The sequence below is a fragment of the Hydractinia symbiolongicarpus genome, chromosome 10 (genome assembly GCF_029227915.1).
Source record: "Hydractinia symbiolongicarpus strain clone_291-10 chromosome 10, HSymV2.1, whole genome shotgun sequence".
Classification (NCBI taxonomy): Eukaryota; Metazoa; Cnidaria; class Hydrozoa; order Anthoathecata; family Hydractiniidae; genus Hydractinia; species Hydractinia symbiolongicarpus.
Window position 1 is genome coordinate 25,303,968 of NC_079884.1, and position 22,269 is coordinate 25,326,236.

A 22,269-nucleotide genomic window follows, 5' to 3' on the forward strand; every position below is an offset into this window, starting at 1 on the left:
AAATGAATTCCAATTGATTTGATAGCTGAACTTATCTCATCTTTTTATGTTGGGTACATAAGATATTGAAATAAACTTTAACGTAATTGTAATGTATATTCTATTTTCTATCGTGGTTATTTTATATTTGGGTAGCTAGCTTTTTTTATGTTTTTCCCACACACCCCTCTCCACCACTCATGTACAAAAAAGTTACCTCTGCAACCATTGACAGTAAGGGGCAACCTTTCTCTCCAACAAAATGATGGTGATTGTTTATTGAATTATTTTGTTTAATTTCTAAATTCTTTTTTAAAGTGGTTATTTATTATGTTACCAATTCTTAAGAATTTGCCAAAACTTAAATAATATATTTATTTTAAGAAAGTTTTCAGGCTTGGAGAGGCTCAAAATTTTAAAAGGCTTCACTTAATGCTAATGTTAGCTATACTTATAAAACGTGAAGTGTGTATTTGTTAATGAGACATTTGCTCAAAAACAGGCCTAAAAATTTGCATTGAAGTGGAGTAGTTGTGTGGCGTTTACAAATATGTAAGGCTTAAAAAGCGATTTACTTAATAGACCTGCTTAAAATGTTGTGTCATTCACAAACCGGCCCAGTGAAGCTTTTTAAAGCAAGTAACATTTATTCGAAAACATTAATGTTAAGAATCTAATATATTTCGTACAAAATTGCATGAATGTTCAGCATATTCTCTAATGTGCGTAAATCATAACTTGCATTATTTAGCAAATTCAGCGTGGCCATGTGATGAGAAAAGGTGAATTTGAATTAAATGTTTTATCTTTTCTTATAGATACAAGATCAAAAAGAAACTAGTTTTTTTGAGGTGGAAGGTCCCCTTTAAGACAAGGTGGCAATTTTCAAAGCTTGTTGCCACTAAAATGACCCTTGTGGCTTATTTCTCTTCTTAATAAAATCAGTTTTCTTTTTTCCTTACAATATATTTATTTCCCATAAACCTCTCGTTTTCCGGGCGATTACTCTACCGACTGTGCTATCGATCCAATGCTATCTCTCTTGCACATGTAGTAGACGAGGCGAGGATACTACCTCCTTGCGACATGCCTCTCTACTAAAACAATAGTGATTGAGCTGCATTTTGTTAAATCGTGTTTTTTGAATAGATGGCATACCCAACTGTGAAAAAAGATCCATTGTTCTGATAACTCTCCAGAAATTTTAAATGCATATATTTGTGGATCGTAAACATAGATATAAATATATTGTAGTATTTTGTTAAGGTATAAAAGAAACTTTTACACTTCAATTGAATACACCTAAATTGTTCTAAAAATCATCCAGCAGATATCAGTTATGTTTGGCTACAAGTAAGACCTGGTCTTGGTTTCTCAAAGAAAGGTTCTATTGAGGGCTCTATCTTTGCTTCTCCTGTATGGCAATGACTTTGTGGAACTGTGCCCCTGACAAGCTTAAAGCTTGTGTTTGACTATGTCACAACTGTACTAAAGAACTATTTTCATGCTAACTAATATCAAGACTATAACACCAAATTAAGTATTTTTAAATATCCATCATATCCTTGCCAATTTTAAGAAGTCTTTCCTAAAAATTAAAACAAAATGCAAACATACCTTTTGTGTTTAGATCGTTGATTTTTATCATTGTTCCATTGATCTTCTTTCTAAGCATATTGGATTATGTTTTTTTTAAGGCGTGAGAATAGAAAAAAAATCTTTTTTTTTTTTTTTTAATTTTTTTACAGTGATTGGATGGGAAAAAATCTAATCTTTCTAATGGTGCAAAAATATTTTTTTAAAAAAATGTATTTAAGTTAGGATATTTTCCAAATTCAAATATGAAAAAATTGTCATAAATCAGTTTTTTACTATGTGATAAGTTCAAATATTTGTTCACACATAATCTTGGCTATTAATTTTTACTACTCAAGGTTAAAATGATAGCGGCTTCCAAGAGAAAAACGATATTTGTATGTAGTTGAAAGATTCTTTTGAAGATTTTTTACACCATTTCCTATAAGAATATACTTTTCAAAGTCATCAGGTTTTTTGTGATTTTTGCTTCTACAATTTGTTTTTGTTTTACCCATACTGGACTGTGTGTGATTGCGAATGTGAGCAAACAGTGGGGCATAAAAAGGTGTTAAAAAAATTATGTTAGCTAATGTTACCAATTATTTATGCAGAAGTATAAGAATTCTGTAAAAAACTTTAAACCTCTTTTTCACAGCGTTCATTTTTGAAGAGAACGTTTAAAACCTCTTTTACAAAACTGTAAAGGCTCTGGGGTGGAGAGCACCTCTAGCGTGGGGAAAAATGTTTGATTTAAAAATGATTTTTTATTTTATTTTGTGAGTTTGAGTAGAAGGCGAGTTATGATGAGTTTTCCGAAGATCAGAGGTTAAAAATTGTGGAAAAAAATATAATGCTAAATATTTCCAAAAGTAAAAAATTGTTTTTAGATTATTGTTTTGTGATCCCAAAAAAGCAAACAGCAAACATGAGAACTTAGTAGTTCTGTAAATGGGATCTCACTTGTAGGGTAGGGGTTGTTTTTTATTCGTGTCTATTAAACCTTCAAACTTTATTTTTTCTTAATAATTTTTATACCATTATATAGGAAATCATACAAGCTTTCTAAAAATATATACATTGATGCATCGAAATAAAGTTTTAATGAATCAATAGCGTTTTAAAATATCACACCTTTTTTCTATACTCATGCCTTAAAGGGAACCCGAGGTATAAAATGATGTTGGACTTGTATTATAGAGCTTAAAAAGTTAGCTAACAAGTCTTTTTAAATTTTTTAAAAAGCTCTTATCATTCCCAAGTTATGAGTTCATCAGCAAAAAATTAAGAGGCCTGGGATAAGCAAGGGAATGTCATTTTGGGAAAAAAATTATGTTAATCAATTAACCTTTATAATATCTATGCATTGATAACGTTTGAATGCACACCCCTTAACAGGTCTAAATTTACTGATGAAAGGAAATGTCCAAATTTGCTATTACTGAAATATGACATCATAATTCATGCAGCATAATTAAATCTGAAGTTCTTTTAATGTGAATATCTTGAGAACGAAAAGAGCTGTTTAAAAAACAACAACAAAAACAGAAGTGTTATATTAACATTTTAATGACTGCTATATGTACCATTGCAATGATTCTTGGGGTCATGTTGGCTTTTAGAATTGGAATTGGTAACACGCAAGACATTAAGTATACAGGTTAACCATGGTTAAACATGATTTACGAGGTCTAAAAAATAATTTAAATGCCTTTTTTAACCATGTGTATAACATGTTTTTGAAGCGTTAAATGGCAACTTGGTTTTCTTTTCCTATTATGGTTAACTGTTACCATGATTTTATGGTTGACCAACATGGTTAACAGTGACACCACGATTTCACCATCTGACCATCGCCTTACAATATCACAATAACTTTTCACCTCACCATGGTCAGATGAAAACTTAAAATTTGATAACAGCACTGACCATGGTTTATAACATGGCGCTGCTACATAAATTCATTATTTATTTTAATAAAAAAACAGGATCAAAATTTCATAAAATCATTTAAAAGTAAAGTCATTTATTAATAAAAATATATGTATATAGATAGACGTTTTTTCAATTAAGCTTAATCATTTCATCATGGTGTAAAATGTTCAGTTTCAGTTGGTACTGCAGTGATTTTTTACATGTGCGATTATATACACATCCTTTTGAGAGTAGCGTTTAAGTGAGGGAAGGTACTTTAACATATTACATAGCGAGGTTATTTTTAAACATTTTTTTTCTTTTTTAGGGAGCTATTTAATAACCAAAGTACAACACAATAAATTATTTATTTTTGATTCATTTTTAATGATACACCGTGATGGCAAACTTGAGTGATACACTAACAATTATCTGCTTCACCATTCTCTCTGTGGTTATATTTGGCACACAACCCGTGGAAGCGTTTGATGGTGGTGATGCAACAGCATTAATACTTGGATTGTTGATCGGAATTCTTGGAATATGCGCCTGTTTAGGAGCGTATGCAAGGAAGCGAAGTGGACAATAGAATTTTCTACCTAGAGGGTGATTTATATTTTGGGATTTATTGTAAATTCTTCGAGTAATAATTTTATATTTCTTTATAACATTTTTGTCGCTTTTTTTTGTTTGAAACAATATACTTGCTTTGCATAAATTAGTCCTGGATATTTTATGTCTTATAAGCTGTGTCGAATTAATTGAGGTATAATTCGATTTTTTAGCTATGCTTTTTTGAGGCAAAATTAAATCATGGATTCAAAATTAACTGAAACGAATAATACACCACTGCTAGTGATTTTCAAACCACGGAAGTAGAAATGGATTGCCAGAGAACCTTTAAAATTCCTTAAACATCAATATACTTTACATTGCCATGAAACATTGTAAAATGTAAATACACGATACGTACAACATAAATGTTTTTTTTGTCTTGTACTTCTTTTCTTCTATATAACAGGATAAAAATTATAGCCTTTTAAACAGCACGTGTGATAAAAATTTCCTGGTTGTTATATCAATCGCGAAATTGACAACATCCTGACCACTTTATCAAATCTTCGTTTTTTCCAATATATCGATAGTTCTATACTCTGTCAATATTTTTTAGAAATGCGAACGGCTGACCTTATAAAGAAAAGAAGGCAGCGTCTGAGTTTTGATCAAGATGAGCAGCAAGGTTTAGACTTAAACTCGAATCCAGGTGACTACTTTGCCCAAAAAGTTTTTAGCTACCTTAGTTCTACCTTAAATTTAACTTAAAATAGATCGAACATTCAATTTTCTTCATCTGCCTCTTTTTATCAGTTTTTAATTCGTGCCAATGTTATTAGTGGTGTTAAAACTCATAAAAAAACTTCCAAATATACTGATCCTGTTTCTATTCTTATATTCTAAATTCTAGTTTAGTAGTTAGTAGCAGGCAGGTTTCACGTGTCCTTTAGGGATGTAGGAATATTTAAGATCAAGAATTGGGTCCTGGTCGTTAAAGTGGATATGTTTCTACCACCTTGGTGGCATATACACAAAAGAAGCCAAAATAGTAAATAAGCCTTGAAGACTAAAAGTGAGTAACCTTACCTCCCGCGAAAACATTATTTTTCTTTTTTTGAAAAACCCTTATTGGTTCGTGAGCAAATGACTTGAAAGTTTAGCTAATTATGCGGCATTATGACATTATAATTCGAAACATTATTGCCTGGCAAAGACATGAATAAACTTTTTCAATTTTGCAGCTCCCAAAGAAAATAATTTATAGCTTTTAATAAATCATTGTTACAAATTCACCATTTTGAACTTTTGAATACGACGATATGGACGAAAAGATTGCAGTTTTGGACATCCAAAAGTACACGCAGGTTATGAAATCGTCACACTGCTAAAACAGGTCTTTAAAAGAAATTAATTATAAGCTATTATTATATGATTTATTATGCCTTTGTAAAAAACGTGTGTATGCGGAGCTTCACCAGAAAAACCAGAGTTTAACTTTTTTAAAAGAGAGGCGAACAAGAAACTATTTTGTGGCAGCCAGAAAATAAATTTTAAGCGAGAGAAAAATATATATAGATTTCTAAATCCTAAAATCTGCTAAGATAACTACTATAATACCAAATAGAAAAACTATTTCACGACTGACTACCTATATATCTTTCTAACAACATTTTTATAGAAATTCCATGGCTGTATGGGGTGAAAATAAGTAGGTTTTAAATGTACTTTTTCGTAAACATCAAAAATGACATCCTTTGCTTGAAATAACCATGAGTATTTTACGTACTATAGTAGTAACAGCTTTTTATAACCTTCGTTCAAACTTTTCTGAACTAAAGAAATATCCGTCATAACCAACAACAATGTTATTTCATGTTTTGAGTCCCTTTTCCACAATATACTACCAACTTCGAACGATAAAGTTTGTTAACATGAGATGGCGCCAAATTTGAATAAATATACAGACCGGAAACCTTCAATAACAAATCGAACGTGCAATATGGTAGCTTCATCTTTCTTCCTTGGTTTTTTACTTCCTTTATCTTTACTCGCTATTGTATTGGCAAGTTAAGTAGTACAAAATAATAAAAATATGTTCTTTACATGTTATTCAACATTTTTGCCATTTTGATCTTCAACTTTGTGTACATTGACCCCGTGACCATCACAATAAAAAGAAATATATCCCATTGTTTTTTAATTTAGCCACCCATTTGACAAATGCGTAAAAATACTCAATTATAAATAATTCAGCAATAATTTACTACAAACACCCATTTACGCCCCAGGGCGGTAATGTTTTCCTGCAGTGACGCATTTTTGTATGTTCGTTTAGTCTTGGTACCCTGTGAAATCATTTATTTTGATCTGTATTTTGTTTATGTCAACACGACTACTTTTCTCCATTTCGGTACTTTAGTGTGTCCTAACATGGATTGTTTTTTTGTGTAGGCGTGCTGAAGAATGCCACTAGGAAATACACTATCCACCTGGCCTGTATGTGCACAAGAACAGACAGAGTAAATTATTTTTGGGAAAAAACTTCAGTCAAAAAATATTAATAATCATAATGTTTTATAACAATTGAGCAAGTAATTTCAGACATTACAATTTTGATTTTGTGCGGGAACTTTACTCTAAAATTTGTGTATAATTATATAATGGTAAAAAGTGATGAAAGATGTTCTATATCCGGTAAGAAAAATATCCAACCTGCGCGCCAAAACCAAACTTACCACAACATGCTTGTCTCAAGTTTGTTTTATAATATCCCAATAATTGAACAAACACTGCATTTGTCGCGTTGCTGAATACAGGCCCATGCCGGAGTCTTCTTCTTTTTCGCTGTCTAAATATCAGAAAGAGAAAAAGGGCCGCTAAAAACGAGGTTGTGAAAGCATAGAAGTTTACGCAATTTTTTTTTCTAATTCTCAAATTTACTTACTTTTGGGCTTAAAAAGCCGGAAAACAGTTAGGTCAGGGTATAGTGGTGAGCTCTTTTCAAGGTCGTTGTTGGGTTTAAAAATTAGTCGCTAAAAATTACAGAAAATCTATTTTAATTTTTGCAAGCCTAAATATTTTTTTCAACTTTTTTTAAAAAAAAAATGTATCAAAATAACATGTCATTTTCTCCATGGTCTCATCTGCTTTAATAAAAAAGTCACTTATACATTTCTATTTATTGTGGGTTCAGTCAATCATCGTAAGTCAGAAATGGCAAAGGACTACAAATTGGGACAAAAAGTACAAATAGGAATTATGAATGTGGACGGAGCGGCTTACAAACCAGGACAGCTTTGGGGATAAAAAATCGGGACAGGGATTATAAAACAGGTTATTGGGGTAGGGATTACAAAACGGATTACAAATCGGAGTATGAACTACAAAACGGGGTAAGGATTACTCTGTTAATTATCGTATTTAAATATTATTATGTGAACAAAACAAAGCATTCAATTTGCCATCATTTTTATTGAATCTCGATGGGATTGCCTATTATATACAAAAATTAATTTATATATTTCTAGTTTTTTATTTTACTAAATACTGAGAGTCTATTGCACACAGAATTTTTTAAAAGATAGAGAAAAAATGATTGATTGGTAAGGATTTTATTTTTGTATATTTTAATCCTACCCTTACATTATGAAGAAAACTAAGTGTATAAATCTTTTTGTCTGGTTTGTGTATTTAGAAGAGAAATTATCATCTACAGAATAGTCCATCTACCTTCAAATACCTAGCACCTTGGTCCCTTTACATGATCTATACATTATTTTTCTTTATATATCCCGATTTTTCTCCGAACGAATTTCCTTACCCCTTTTGAAGTTTAAGATAGAGAGAGCTCATTTCATTTTGAGTTGGCTGGACAGTTTAGAGGCCACAAAAGACTTTTAACCCGAGAGGACTTAGCAATTAGTATAGTAGGTTGTCAAAGAAAATAAGAATAAGAAAATATATTAATATAAAAAAAACAACTCTTGGCATAATACACTAATTTAATCACACAGAATCAAACCGTAGGATTACTCTTGCAGGCTAAATTTAGATAACGATTGAAAACAGAAAACGATAATTTCCCTGGAAAATTTCGAAGCAATAGGGAGACATAAGGAATATTAAAGAGGCGCTTCCCCTCCCCCTTGTTCCAGGACAATTTTCGCTTTTATAATGAAGACTGCGAGAAATGTTTAAGATTAAAATGTCAAAAAAGCGCTGGTAACGAGGTTAATTTATCTTCTTCCAGCGTGCGGCCAATTTTATTTTTGCTTTTCCCGGTACCAGTAGACTCTCTAATTGGACACGCCATTAAACGCACACCCCGGTGGAGTAGCCAACTTCATCCTATTTCTATAACATCCCAGAACTTCTTATAACAACTCGGTTCTCAGGAGTTATGACAGTCCAACGGTGGGGTTGATTTTGCCTAACTTTAGCCTGGATATTTCCAGGACTCGAGCTTTGGGTTAAGCCACTTAAAAGTTATTTGAAGTGGTGGAATATCAACAGGGTTAAAATTTGCCAAACTTCATTTAAATTATAGCAATTGATTTATTCAAACAAATTTCCGACATTTTAAGACATTATAATTATTCCAATTACTTTTTAATTATTTTTTAATTAGTTAGACCTGTAAATATATTTTGTAACTGTCCTGATAACTCTACTGAAAGTTTCGGCTTATTTTAAATAACTCTGTTATCACAATTCAAGAAAAAGTTAATCTTAACTTAAATAGTTAACTCTATTTTTATTTAAAAAACTGCCCCTAATTGGCTTGTCGTTAGGTGTGTACTGTGTATGCATGTTAAGCAACCCCGTCTCCAGACCATTTTGCATTATGATGCCATTGATTACCCTGTGAATTGGTTCTAGGTAAGATACCCCCGGAGACGAAGTACAATTTGCAGGTAACATAAACATATACATAAGTAAATAATAGTCAGCTAGGTTATTGACCTTTGAGCAACAGCGGAAAACAATTGTAGATTCGCTTTTAACATTGCCTTTGTTAATCTTGCGAAACAGCGTCAGGATATCATCATGGACGTAGAAGAGCCCTAGGGACAAGGTTGTTAGTACCCTGTTACAAGTAAAGAGTACAAGAATAAAAACATAATTTTTGCTACAAGGGCGTCTTATAATGGAGACCGCCATTATGGAAAAGAGAATTCATAAATGATATTTTACAAAAATACTGAAACACAGGAGGTTTTGCCAAAAAATTAAGAACGTACTTATCCTAAGTTCCTTTGTTGATTATAAGAACATTTATTTTAAAAAAGTTTTTTTAATTCTGGAAATATTTATGGTCATTGTAATCATGTTGTAATCTATATATTTTCATAATATTCGGGAAAACAGAAGTTAAAACAGCTAACTCTAAAAAAAAAAATTAATAAGTAAGCACATCCAGTCTGTGCTGAAATTTTGTGTAATAAAAATAACATGTATAAAAGATACATAATTATGTTAAATAAAACATAATTATATGTTATTACAGAGTCAGAACAATAATAGTTTTCGTTGCCAAATGTAATTAAACAAACAAGATGTATAGGTTGGTTATACAAACATCTTTTCTTTTTTCTGTATTTTTGTACATTAATACCACATTTATCTTTTTTTATTTGTACACATTCTTTTTATTTATATACACATATAGATAAACTTAACAAATTTTTTTACACGTTAAATTTTATATTCAGTGATATCATATACGATTATCTAATCACAACAAATGCAATTATTGTGTTTGACGATAGGCGAAAGCTAAAAAAAAACTTGTGCGAAGATTTTTAAGTTCATCCTAGAAAAACAGATGGGTGGATGAATAGATTTCTTTTTCTACCCTCTCAGGTCTATCTAATACAATACACAAAAGTGTAACACAAAAGTGGAAATTTAAAAAAAAAGCTACTTCGTTTAAGGCATTTTTTAATTTTAGGTACTCTTATACTCTCATTGTAAAGGTTTCTTTCATATAGAGATATGTTTCTTTTATATACCGAAAAAAATCTAAATTTGGCAGGCTAACGTCAGCATTTCTTCCCAGGGCCTCTACCCAGCCGGCACAAAGAGCTATAAAAGACGTCTTTTAGACATCTTCTGCTTTTCTAAAAGACGTCTTTTTTGGCGCTGATTTGTCCGTCTATTATGCATCTTTTTAAGCATCTAAAAGAGGTCTTTTTAAAGATGCATTTCAAAAGGTCTCTTTTAGACGTCTTTTCAAAGACGTCTTTTAGACGTTTTTAAGAAATCTTTTACGATGTCTTTTAGACCTTTTATAGATGTAGAAGCGACTATAATGCATCTTTAATGCAACTTTTTAAATGCATCTTTAGAAAGACATCTTTTATCTATCTATAAGACGTCTTCCTTGGTTTTTGTTTTTTTTGTTTTTTTTTATTCAACTTTTTAGAAAAAATAGGCATTATATGAAATAAACAAAAGAGATATATTAAATGTATTTTGTCCTTTGTTTTTTGGAAATTTATACGTTTAAGGTACCCATGTCCCTGATCTTCTGACTGGGAGCGTTCGCAGGTTGGTCCCAATTATGCGTCGCATTTCTTGCTCATTCTTTGAAACGCTCGTGGACAGAATCTAGAGAGAAAAAAAGCTTATTTCCAGAGAAAGAACTTTCATAGAAACGTAGTCAGAAAACACACCATACATAGAAGGGTAACAACGTAATACATCAGCTAATACACTTACCTACTATAATTTTATAAATTAATTTGCCTTCCAGCGGAACTTTGTCTTTGTTGCTTTTTAAATTGGCTTGCGCCATCAATGTAGTAGTGAAGATCCTGACGAAAATTAAAATCTCTCTGATGCTTTCATTAAAATACCGCTAATTTTCATCGAACAATATCCGCCAGGAGGTGCAGGAAAGCAAAATTACGATGTAATGAAAAAATCGTATTATTAAGGGTCGTTAAAATACATTAGTTTTTAAAAATAATTAAAAGTGACGATTACCACTTTCATCAATTTCGTGAAAAATTGATTTCCGAAAAAAATAAACATGCTATCTAAGTTTGCGAACACCCCCGTTTTTTTAAATCGAATTTTTCATATAAAAAACGAACGTCTTTTGAAAGACGCATTTAAGACCAGTTTTAAAAGAAGGAGAAGACGTCTTTTAAAAGACGCGTTTTAGATGCATTATAACAAGAAGAGAAAGACGTCTTTTAAAAGATATATTTTAGATCACTTTTAGATGTCTTTTAATAGACGTCTTTTGAAGGTCTTCTAAAAGACATCTAAAATGCGTATACTACAAGATTCGAATTTATTTACTTTCAAAAGACGTATAAAAGGTGTCTTTTGAGAGACGTTCTTAAGAAGATGCATTAAAGACATCTTAATAGCGTTTTCTAACAGAAGATTTAAAAAAGACATTTTAAGACGTCTTTAAGACGTCTTGTGCCGGCTGGGTAATCTCTTTTTTTCAATATCTAACGGACTTGTTTTCGAAAAAAGAAGACAGGAGGCCCTAGGAATTAGGTTGGGCATAATTGGAAACAGAGCTGATATTATATATATTATATATATATTATATATAACCACGATAGTCAGAAATAACATTTGATAAAAATAAAGTAAACATATGAATACATGTTTTTTTATAAAAAAGTAAAATTCGAAGTCAGGCTGGGATATGCTTATGTGGAAACCACAATCAGGTTTAGGGTACGCACACGTCGTTCTTATTGAAGAATCGAATTAAAAACTTAAACTTTCCCTTGTGAGCTACATGGGTAAGATGAAACGGTCCACAGAAAGGTAAAGGTACATAAGGCCAGGTTCAGACAGTCCAAGGACAGTGTAGTGGTGTTAAGTTTTAGAAGACTGCCTAATAAAAATACCCCAAACATAAGAAAAAAAACTTTGGATTCACCAAGGCTGAGCAACAAGCTTAGCATATGCTTAAAAATTCCGCTATCTATCTATCCACAACATGCTTTTAATCGTTTTGCTTATATATAACATGTACATTAAAGGAGAAATAACGTAATTTTCTTAATTAATAATCATCAACAATGAAAACAACTCGTGTATACAAAATTCCACCAGTAGCGATACGCTTTTTGTAATCCATCAATCAATAATAAGAAATAAGCGTGCTTTTTATGGAATTTCTTATGCAACTTGTTATAGAAGAGTTAGTTATAAAACCAGTTTTTAAAACACGGATCCCAATTTTTCTAATCTCAAAAACAATGACGCTAAAACAAGGACTCCCCGAAAATATTTTTTTAGCTTCTAAGTTTTGTTTGAAATTATAAACGATAAAGGTAATTTTTTTATAAAAAACTTTTTTTTACTGTCATAAAGGAGTAACCTCTTGCTTACAAGAAGGTGCCCTGTTTACCTATATTGTGATGTGACCACGGTTTACTTTTATTGTGATGTGACCACGGTTTATGTTTGTGATCCACGGTTTACAGATTCGTTTACAATCGTAAAAATGAAACGTGGATACAAGGTTTTGAATGGCACCAATTCCAAATATGTTGCTACAGCGCTTACAGTTTTGCAAAATTTTGTTTCAATACATCCAGCATTTGTCGGGCAACCTCGTCCCCAGGGGTTTTTCACTTCCGTGATATTCCGACGGGATCATAAAGTTTGCAAAATTAAGATGAACTAGTACTAAATGTTTTATTGTATTATTGACATGTACTTAAATTCAAAAACAAAGAAATTATATTGATTTGATATTGTTGTGTCATCTAGTTTTTAATTTCAGCCTTTGAAACACATCTATAAAAGAGTTAAAACTTTTCACTGCATGCAGCTAAGGAAATAATTACCATCTCCATGACATGTCTTGGAGAAGGCAGTTGACAAAAATGTGTATAATTATTGATTTAAAAAAAGTTTATAGCATAACAAAAGTATTTAATGCACATGTTGAAGCTTCATTAGAAACGCAAGGAGCTTTGTTACAATTACAAGAATTGTTTTCAATAAAAATTGGTAATTAAAATGATGTGCTTGGAGATACGTGCTTATTTACTTCAAAAGTTAGATATATTTAGGCTTTATAATTATTTTACAGGTTGGCACGATTTGATTTTTCATGACGTACTAACGATAAGACCACCATGCAATTTGTATATGTAGTCACACGTTTACGAGTGCAATTAGGAAATATCCGAACGAGTATTTGCTCTTAATTTTCCGAGTCCGTTAGGACGAGGATAAATTTAAAAAGCAAAAAAACTACGAGTTTGATTATTTCCAATTGCACAAGTAAACGTTCGATTACGAGCTAATCACACAATGAACTATTTTTGTAAGAGTAGCACAGGATGTCAATTTCAATGTTTTGATTTTTTTATTACCCGCTTTATAATTAGCTCGATTCATTGTAAAGAAATCTTCTTTTGACTTATCATAAAACGCGAGAAAATAAATATTTAAATTATCGGCGCTCCTTAGAGAGTGATGTTAAAATTCTAAAGTGCAATTAAGAAATAATTGCACTCCGCATATTGCAATTACGATATAATTTGCCAGTAGAAGAAGCGCCAAACAGGAAAAAATAGGTCATCGTGTGATTAGTCGTGTAATGATCAGTTTAGCTACCACTTTGGCATTCTCGTCCCCAGAGTATCTTATTATAGAGCAAATCAAAAAAGAGAACAGGGGAAGAGGTTGCCACTGTGGCTAACAGAACAACTTTTTTAACTACTATTAGCCCGTGGAAAATTCACCAAAATTTTCTGCCGTTTTGCACAATAATATTTCGTGTATCTTTGGCATGAAGTAGTGATTTACAACAAAATACAGCCATTTCGTGCATCCTTAGCATGAAACAGTGATTTAAGAAACATTCAGAACAGAATATTGATTTAGATTGTAGACACATTTTTTGGGTTCAACCTGAAAATTTCTTAACCGATAGAGGCTTTCTAAAAGTTCATGAAGTCCAACCTAACATCGTCCCCAGGGCTCTTCTACGCCTATGATATACTACGAGACTGCTCAAGCTCTAATCTTGTCAGAATATCTAATAGGTGCAGATGAGTCCTTAGGACGAGGTTGAGTCTGACCCTTTAAAATTCTTTCCCCTTAAATTAACTCGCTCAATTTGCCTTGTAAAAAAAAATTTGCCTTGTAAAAAATATAGATAATAATCGAACAAATACCAAAATGAAATTCTGGCATAGCGGGGATCCTTTATGCACATAATAAGTGTTATTCAGAACAACAATGACTACATGGTAATCTTCTTTAAACTCTTAAAATAGTAGAGTGTGAAAACATCCACCTATCATATACCTCAGAGATTTAGTGAGCACTTTAAGCAAAATATTGCTCTTTTGATAGAAATATATCAGTTGCAAAAATCTGTTGCAATAGGTATTATCAAAGCAAAACATCATTGAGAAACCACTGAGATCGTGCACGTCTTTGACTGATATTCATAATTAGTAATTAGTCGTTCCAAAAACGTTAATCCTTCTTCTCATTCTTCTTACAAGTAATGACGTAGTAATTAATTGCAGTCACAGATTCCTCTTAGAATTGTAAAATTATTTATCACAGACCGTCCGCGTTTAGATTTAATTGATATGATATTGTCCTGAGCAAAATTGTCACCGATTTATAATGGCTACTTCTTTTGAAAACCCTACGTATAATGGCGATGACGAGCACAATGACGATTCTAATCAAGGTGGTGATGATGATGCATTTTTTAGTTGCAGTCAAAATCTGTCCGACTCAGGTGGTGACAGCGATATCATGGACTTACTGGAACAAGTCGATCGACTAAATCGATTCGAGGAAATGCAAAATTTAGATATACTCAATTTAAGATCACAAAAATGTATTGGAAGCCACGTGGATGCCAAATGGAGAAAGGGGCCATCTCCTATAGGTGATCTCGACGAAATAAGTGATGTCAAAATCGCCAGTTTGGAAGGTAAGTGCATTGCAATTACGTGAATTTTTGAATAAACTATTGTTTATACTTCGTCGAAGAGAATGGGGAAAAATCAGGGGATATGAAAACTTTTCCAAAAACTTTTTTCCAAAAGATGAATTTGTTGATATTTTTCATTTGCTTCTTTTTGACATCTAAGTTTTAATAACATATTAACTAGGTCGTAAAAAAAAGTTTACTTTCATTTCTTTACGTTTATATGTTGCGATATGTCTACGAATTGTACACACCAAACGGTGCCTTGTATATGTTCTGGAAGGGACACATATAAGCTTTTGTATATAACAACACGAGGTTTAATTCTTTAAAAATAAAGAAACCTGCTGGTAACCAATAGCTCACTTTAAAGTGAACAAATAAAAATGAAAGAGAACAGGAAACAGTAAACAGGGATTATAAAATCAACATTATGTTACGAGACACACCTTATTTAAAATGTTGTGCAGTTTTTTCTAATAACAAACGTGATTAAGCGTGATTTAGTTTGGTGTAGTAGCCTAAAAGAAAAAACAAGTAGATAGTAAACAAACAAACAACTAAGCAACATCCTGTAAAATTTACATTATTAGGTTCGCTTGGCCTTAAAATCGAAAAATCTGAAGATGCAAAGGTTCGAAGGATGGAAGTTGAAATGGCAGACGATAGTGAAAGAGATATGACAGCTAACAATGCTCTAATCAGCTATTTTGCATTTCTTGGCACATGTCCTGACACTTACTCTGTTGACTATCAGTTCATCAGCAACTTATTAAAATATGCAGGTTCGATATATTATTTTCTGTAGATTTTTTTGTTTGTATATTAAATCTGGTGACGTAAATTGATTTTGACTTTCCGCAGATATCAATACAAGAGATCAGCATGGCCAATCATTATTGCACGAAGTTGCTAGAGAGTGGAGCATTGATTTTGCTGATTTTTTAAGAATTAAAGAAATAGATATCGATGGTGCCGATCACTGGGGTAGAACGCCATTGATTGTTGCTTCAGCATGTAATCACGTGGAAATGGTCGAATGGTTATTACAGCATGGTGGTAAGATTTTACACTGCTACATTGCCATTATCCATATGCAATTATATGCTAACATGCACAAAAACAAGACAAAAAGTCACAAGAGTTTCATATTTATTCTTTACAGCAAATATTAGTCATCGTACCATCAAGGGAGAAGAACAAAGCGCCATACATTTTGCAGCAAAATATGACGCGGTGGATGCATTTGGAATGCTTATAAAGTTTGGTGCCAACCCTTTGGAGAGAGATGCAAAAGAAAGAACCCCATTTTTTGTGGCAGCTGAAGCAGGTTTGACTGATACACATATTGCCATGTAAAAATATTTTGATAACAACAATTGCAATCCAACCAGTGAGGCATATTTCTTTTGTTTTAGCATTCGGTTTTTGGCTTTACAGGATTGTATAGCTCGGTTTCTTGACTTTTTTTAAATGGCGCACATTGTCGTGATGCCATCTTATTTTCTGATTTTAGGACAGCGAAACATGTGCAGTTACATGTTGGACTTGGGTTTACCTGCAGCGGCTTACGACGAAAATGCAGTTTCTGTTATTGACAACATCATCATAAAGATGCCAACTAGCATAGCGTATAGCGCACTCGATCAATTTGTCACCACAGATAAACTACGTCGACAAAGGAAGTATTACTTAAGTTGTTTGGGAAAACGTCGTTTCACTTTGTTGGAAAGAACAAAAGAACGTTTTAAACCTGCTTCAGATAGTCCTACTGCTTTAGAGGTAAAAATTTACGCGGTCGCGAATATAAAATGTTTAACATAAACACCAAGATGCACTGAATTCCTTGCTCCGTTATTAATTGAGTTTTGTTGGATTCCTGTCAAACTACAGGTCACAAGCACAATATGTTGGTTTCACGTGAGTTTATTTCTGCAAGAACATTTTACAGTTCTTATGAAAAAGCGTTCATAGGACGTAGATTCATCTAAGGGGAGTTGGACTGGCTTCCAAAAACAGGGAGGTTGAATAAATTATGTTAATATAGTAGAGAAATAAGAAAAAAACTACTTTTACTGTATTTGATTAAAATCCAAACCTCTCGAAACTGTTTATTGCTGATTATGTTAGCATATTGCCTTATTTACAAATTTCCAGGACCTATCGTTCTCTTTCAATGTTGCTTTGCAATACGGTGCTACTAAATGCTGTTTACCGAACCATGCATACTTAACTAGCCTTCGTCTACATATATGCATCATCAGGATGAACTATCTGTGTACACCGCTAACATTCTCTGAATATACAGTAGTTTATCTGCGGCTTCCATTTCTGGTACCGCAGATAAAATGCCGCTTATTGAGATGCAGTATATTAACGACACACAAGACTGTTACTTCAATATGATTTACAACGATAATACTCGCCCGTCATGATTGCAGGTCTGATCGCAGTAAAATATTCTCAGCATAAAATGGACACACGGATGTACCATTATAAAGCTTTGTATTTCTAGCCTTTATCTACAAAACACTGGGCTTAGCAAGCCCTTTCTTTTTTCTCTATTATCTAGAACTGTGTTATTTTTATCAATGATAATAACGATTATCTGTTTTAGATCATAGTGCAAAGAAGAGATCTTAACTTGATTACTCATCCCGTGATATTAAAAGTAATTGAATTAAAATCAAAAACATTTGCGAAAAAATTTATCAGAATCAATGTTGGTATTGCGTTTTTGTATACACTGTTATGGACTGCAACAATACTGATACCATCAAAACGAGAAGGAGATTGGAGTTCGTCAAATGTAATGCAGGTGTTGACATCAACATTTGCTCAATTTATCGCAGTATATCAGTTTTACCTGGTAAGATGTTGTGCTTTGGTATTTACATCTCTTACATGGGCATAATCTCTGTTAGAGGTGAACACTATAAAAGTGTGAGCTGTTCCCTGCTGTTTAGAATTGAGGACCTCCTTCTCGTTATAGGCAGTTGTTGTTCCTTAGGTATTGCAATTGGAATTTTCAATACATAAGATCTTTATTTCAGTACCAATATTAATAACAGCACCGATCAAAAATGCTCTATCATGGTATACTTTCTTTAGTATTATTTTTTAACGGTTAGCCAAATGCCCTATAAACCTTCGGAAGCCGATTTTTTTACCATTTTGGAATAAAAAGAATTTTAGGGGTGTACAACGTCAATTTTCAAAATCATAGTCTCTCATATACTTTGTTATTGTATTTTGTATTTTTAGAACTCAAATGCTAGTAGCCCTCTTTTATGCCCGAATGCTTTAATATTTTTGTACACTCATATACTCATCTATATTTCCCCCAGTTTTTTTAGTCTTTTTAAGTACACTAAATATACAATGCGTCGCATCAAGAACGAGTATCATAATTTTTTGAGTTGTGGTGTAGTTGGTGCCTCCAAGAAATATTAATTTAATTATCAATTTGAATCATCAAAAAATAGTTAAAATAGTTAAAATAATAATTATTAAGAAACTGGAATTTTACTAATAATCGCTGACGTCAGCAAAACCAACAGTCATAATTCAATTGGCATGCAGGCATCATTCGTTTTGTGGTAGGATGATAGGACTTTTTTACAATACCTGACATTTATAACCCCAAACTGGGAACTCCACAAGCCCTCCTAAACCCTGGCCTGAACAGAATTAAAAGCAAAAATGCCCATTAACTGGAAAATCCTTTTTAATATGTTTTTTTTAGATTTATCAAAGGTTTTCTTCAGTAAATGCCAAGATTAATAAAGAAAGGAAAAGAGTATTGCACCAGTGTAAAGATGAAAAAAAATTTTGTCACCCACGCTGGGTAGTTGAAAAGAGTTTATTGAAAAAAAAGAAAAACATAGCAGAAAATTTATCACAGAGATTTTTCTCAGATGGATGGAATGTAATAGATTTAATATCATTGCTAGTTGGGACAGGAGCCTGGATAATTACTTTAATAAATACCATTTTTCCAAATATTTATAAAATAAATTCTGTGTGGACGGGTTATTGTACGTTTTTCATCTTGTTGGCTTGGCTGAGGTTAAATCGCTATGTTAGATATGAACAATCTCTAGGGAGGTTTATTGCAATGTTGGAAGAATCTGCTATTGCTTCAGTGACATTTGCATTTCTATTTTTTGAGTTCTTTATACCGTTTGTGGTTGCGTTTTGGGTGCTGTTTGGTGGCGTAAAGCAAGGTTAGTGCATTCAATATTTGCTAAAAAGGTACATATAAAAATTTTTTAGATCATGCTTGTTAGTAATTAGCATATAACATATAAATCGCATGATTCTGTCATAAAATCTTAAGTGATAGTTCGTGATCTCATTCTGTATACCTATATTTGTGACTTGATGGTGTATAATCCTTGATTTTAACATTTTATAATTTTTTACTTAGGTAGCGAAGGAGGAGAATATGAAAAATTTAACGATTTAGTTTATCAACTGTATCTACTGGCAATAGTGGGTGATTATGACTATGATACGTTACAAGCAGATCGTAAGGTTGTGTCCCAAATCTTAGTGGGTGGTTATTTCATACTTGTCAGCACAATAACAGTGAATCTGTTGGTTGCATTGTTTACTGAAGCCTTTATAAGAATAAATGAAACAGCAGTGGCTAATTCTCGTTTAAGAGAAGCTGAAGAGATCCTAGACATTGAAAGACGATTTCCAGAGAAGCTTAGAGAATTTGAAATATACACAAATAGACATTGTGCCCCAATGGTAAGAAATGGAATAAGTATGAAATTTCGATTGAACTACTTAATTGAGAGAACTATTAAGGGAAAGTTGTTTTGGAGTCATTATGAGTTATAACTAACTTTAATGATTTAAAATATCTGCAACGTATCTATAAAACCTTCAAAATTTGTTTTTCTTTATAATTTATGTACTGTTATATAGAAAATCATACGAGCTTCCTAAAAATTTATTTATTAATGTTTTAAAATAAAGTTTTGATGAATTAATAGCATTTTAAAATATCACATCTTTTTTGTATACTCACGCCTCAAGTGGATTTAGTTTTACGGGTTGACTTCTTTTTCCATTTTTTTATTTACGTTTTGGGCAAATTAATTTGCGCCTTCATCATTTCCATTTTGTCTTAACAACAAAACATATTACTTATAAGACCTATTTTCGCCGATTTTTTTAAAAAATATAGGAAAGTACCTCAAACATTTCCCCTCGTGAAAATCTCTCCTTATTTAGTACACGAACTCTCCATTTATTAATCGTGATTTTATTTACGCAACTTAATTGCCTTTTCAAAAAGAACTTCAGCTGATACTACAATGAACGTTTTTTTCTTTATTATTCTTAATTGTTAAGAGTGTTAGCAAATATCATACTAAATCATTCATATTAAAATATTTGCAAAACAAGCAGCATACTATTTCGTGAAGAATTCACATAATAGCAGGAGGTACTGGCTGAAGCATTTCCACCTTATTGCACTTTTGGTTCAGGACTTAAAAACACTCAACAAAAATCCTTAAAAGCTTCATCATTTGAAAGTAGCTAGGACCATGCTAGGATCCTGCAATTTTTTATCATCGTATGTGCTGCCGGTAGCGATGTGCCATTTGTTGACAGCACATTCTTGTAATTTGCAGGTAACTGAAATGTTGGGAGAAGAGGAGACAGATAAGAAAAAAAGTTACAGTGCAAGACAAGCTTTAAGTAGCGTTTATTTCAAGTTGCGTCGATTCAATCCTGAACTGAACAACATTATTAAAGCGCAGGAGGCTCTTCGTCACAGTGTCGAAATAGGCGGAACCGCGGTAAGTTGTATTGTCTTTCATTTGTATTACAGAAGCTACTGGTACTTGTCAACTTGTTTGCTAATACCAAATGTTTACACACGTATACACAAATACCGGCCTAAATAAACTATGATTACTTTATCTTTATCTTTAAAGTTTATCGTTACAAAAAAATTGGTAAAAAGAATTAGGCAATTGGCAACACTTTTGTAAAAACGAACACTAGCTTATACTGAGTGAATTTTTATAACTTTCTTTTTACGTCAATTTTCTTCATGATGGACGTTTTGACAGAGGTTTACTTAGGATTTAATTTTATTAACTTTTACATTGATTTCATCCCACTCCCCCCAACATATTAAAATTCAAACCAGTTGAGCGGGAAAGGACTTAAAGTTGTTTTTTATATTATCCGATGTGTTAGTCTTGTTAGAAATATAGTTTAGTATATAATATATTCGTTTTTTGTAGTTGGGAGACTTCAATGTAAAGTACATGTCAACAAGGCGTAACGAAATTTTGGATAGACTGAATGAAGTTGTGAAGTTTCAAAGTCACGTTTTTAATAAAGCACAAAGAATAACTAGAAACAAAATTTCAAGGCTGGTGGATAGAACAGTGTTTGCATTGACCGATACAACTGACGGGTCTATGCCTACGGAATAATACATCCACCTTGCTTTTTTCTCCATAGAAATACTGCTCATGATTAAAAAATGCTTTGTGGGTTGTATAACGGGATATTAACCTACTTGAAGAATAACTATGTTATATAATATATCTATTCATAGACCGATTTAAACGTCATGGTTCTTCGACATGTATTTCGTGTATATCTATATACGTCAATGCATTTTTTAGCTCTTAACTCTGTATACATATTTTAAATCCAGTTGTTAATTGTTTACAAGAAATTGCATTCGATCTAAATATTTTATATCATGTTGTTCACCCGTTATAAAATCCACTTTTGGAATAGAAAACCAAACAATCACAGACAGATTTTTGTGACGTCATCAAGTACCTGTCAACATACAAAAATTTCCTCTTTAGATTAAATCATTGAATATTTTTTTTTTATAACTGCCAGATACACACAAACACACGGACTTAGTTTTTTTAATTTATAAGACTAGTTATTTGTCCGTGGAAATAGCCACTTGATTATAGAGGGAAACATCCAAAGAAAAAAATTTTGGTGACGTCAGAAATAAATTTGCTATAGAATAAAAAAATTATTAAGAAATTTACGTCTAGTAAAAAAATCTACCTTGGCCAACTAACTATGGTAACAATATTTGATTTTCAAAAATTTTGATGACGTCAGCACCGACACGTCTCTATTCAAAATAAATGGTTGGAAATATGTTTTTTCGAAACTTCTATTGCGTATGAGAAAAAAGAAGCTGATCAAAAAACGTATACAAAAACCACATGACTTTTGACAAATCATTATAAGGTTTTTGGTTACGTCATTAATTTAGCGGGCCTAAATCAGTAAAT

General features: G+C 32.2%; 1 protein-coding gene across 2 annotated transcripts; it reads left to right on the forward strand.

Annotated features, from left to right (window-relative positions):
- Positions 1-7,038: 7,038 nt before the first annotated feature.
- On the forward strand, positions 7,039-21,711 carry LOC130612375 (uncharacterized). Of its 2 annotated transcripts, none has more exons than XM_057433679.1 (11): positions 7,039-7,625; positions 14,605-14,968; positions 15,559-15,750; positions 15,830-16,024; positions 16,131-16,295; positions 16,482-16,747; positions 17,583-17,834; positions 18,711-19,191; positions 19,395-19,723; positions 20,617-20,784; positions 21,238-21,711. In XM_057433679.1, the coding sequence occupies exons 2-11, from the start codon at positions 14,653-14,655 to the stop codon at positions 21,430-21,432; spliced, it is 2,559 nt and encodes an 852-aa protein (XP_057289662.1). In that variant the 5' UTR covers positions 7,039-7,625; positions 14,605-14,652; the 3' UTR covers positions 21,433-21,711. The 2 variants fall into 2 exon arrangements, with proteins under 2 accessions (XP_057289662.1, XP_057289663.1); XM_057433680.1 differs by lacking the exon at positions 7,039-7,625 and adding an exon at positions 8,814-8,901.
- The last annotated feature ends 558 nt before the right edge of the window (positions 21,712-22,269 follow it).

Excerpts from the sequence above, each read along its gene's own strand:
- LOC130612375 (XM_057433679.1), top strand. The coding sequence starts at position 14,653 with ATGGCTACTTCTTTTGAAAACCCTACGTATAATGGCGATGACGAGCAC. Across the intron at positions 17,835-18,710 it reads CAGTATATCAGTTTTACCTG|ATTTATCAAAGGTTTTCTTC; the intron begins GTAAGATGTTGT and ends TGTTTTTTTTAG. Across the intron at positions 19,192-19,394 it reads GTTTGGTGGCGTAAAGCAAG|GTAGCGAAGGAGGAGAATAT; the intron begins GTTAGTGCATTC and ends TTTTTTACTTAG.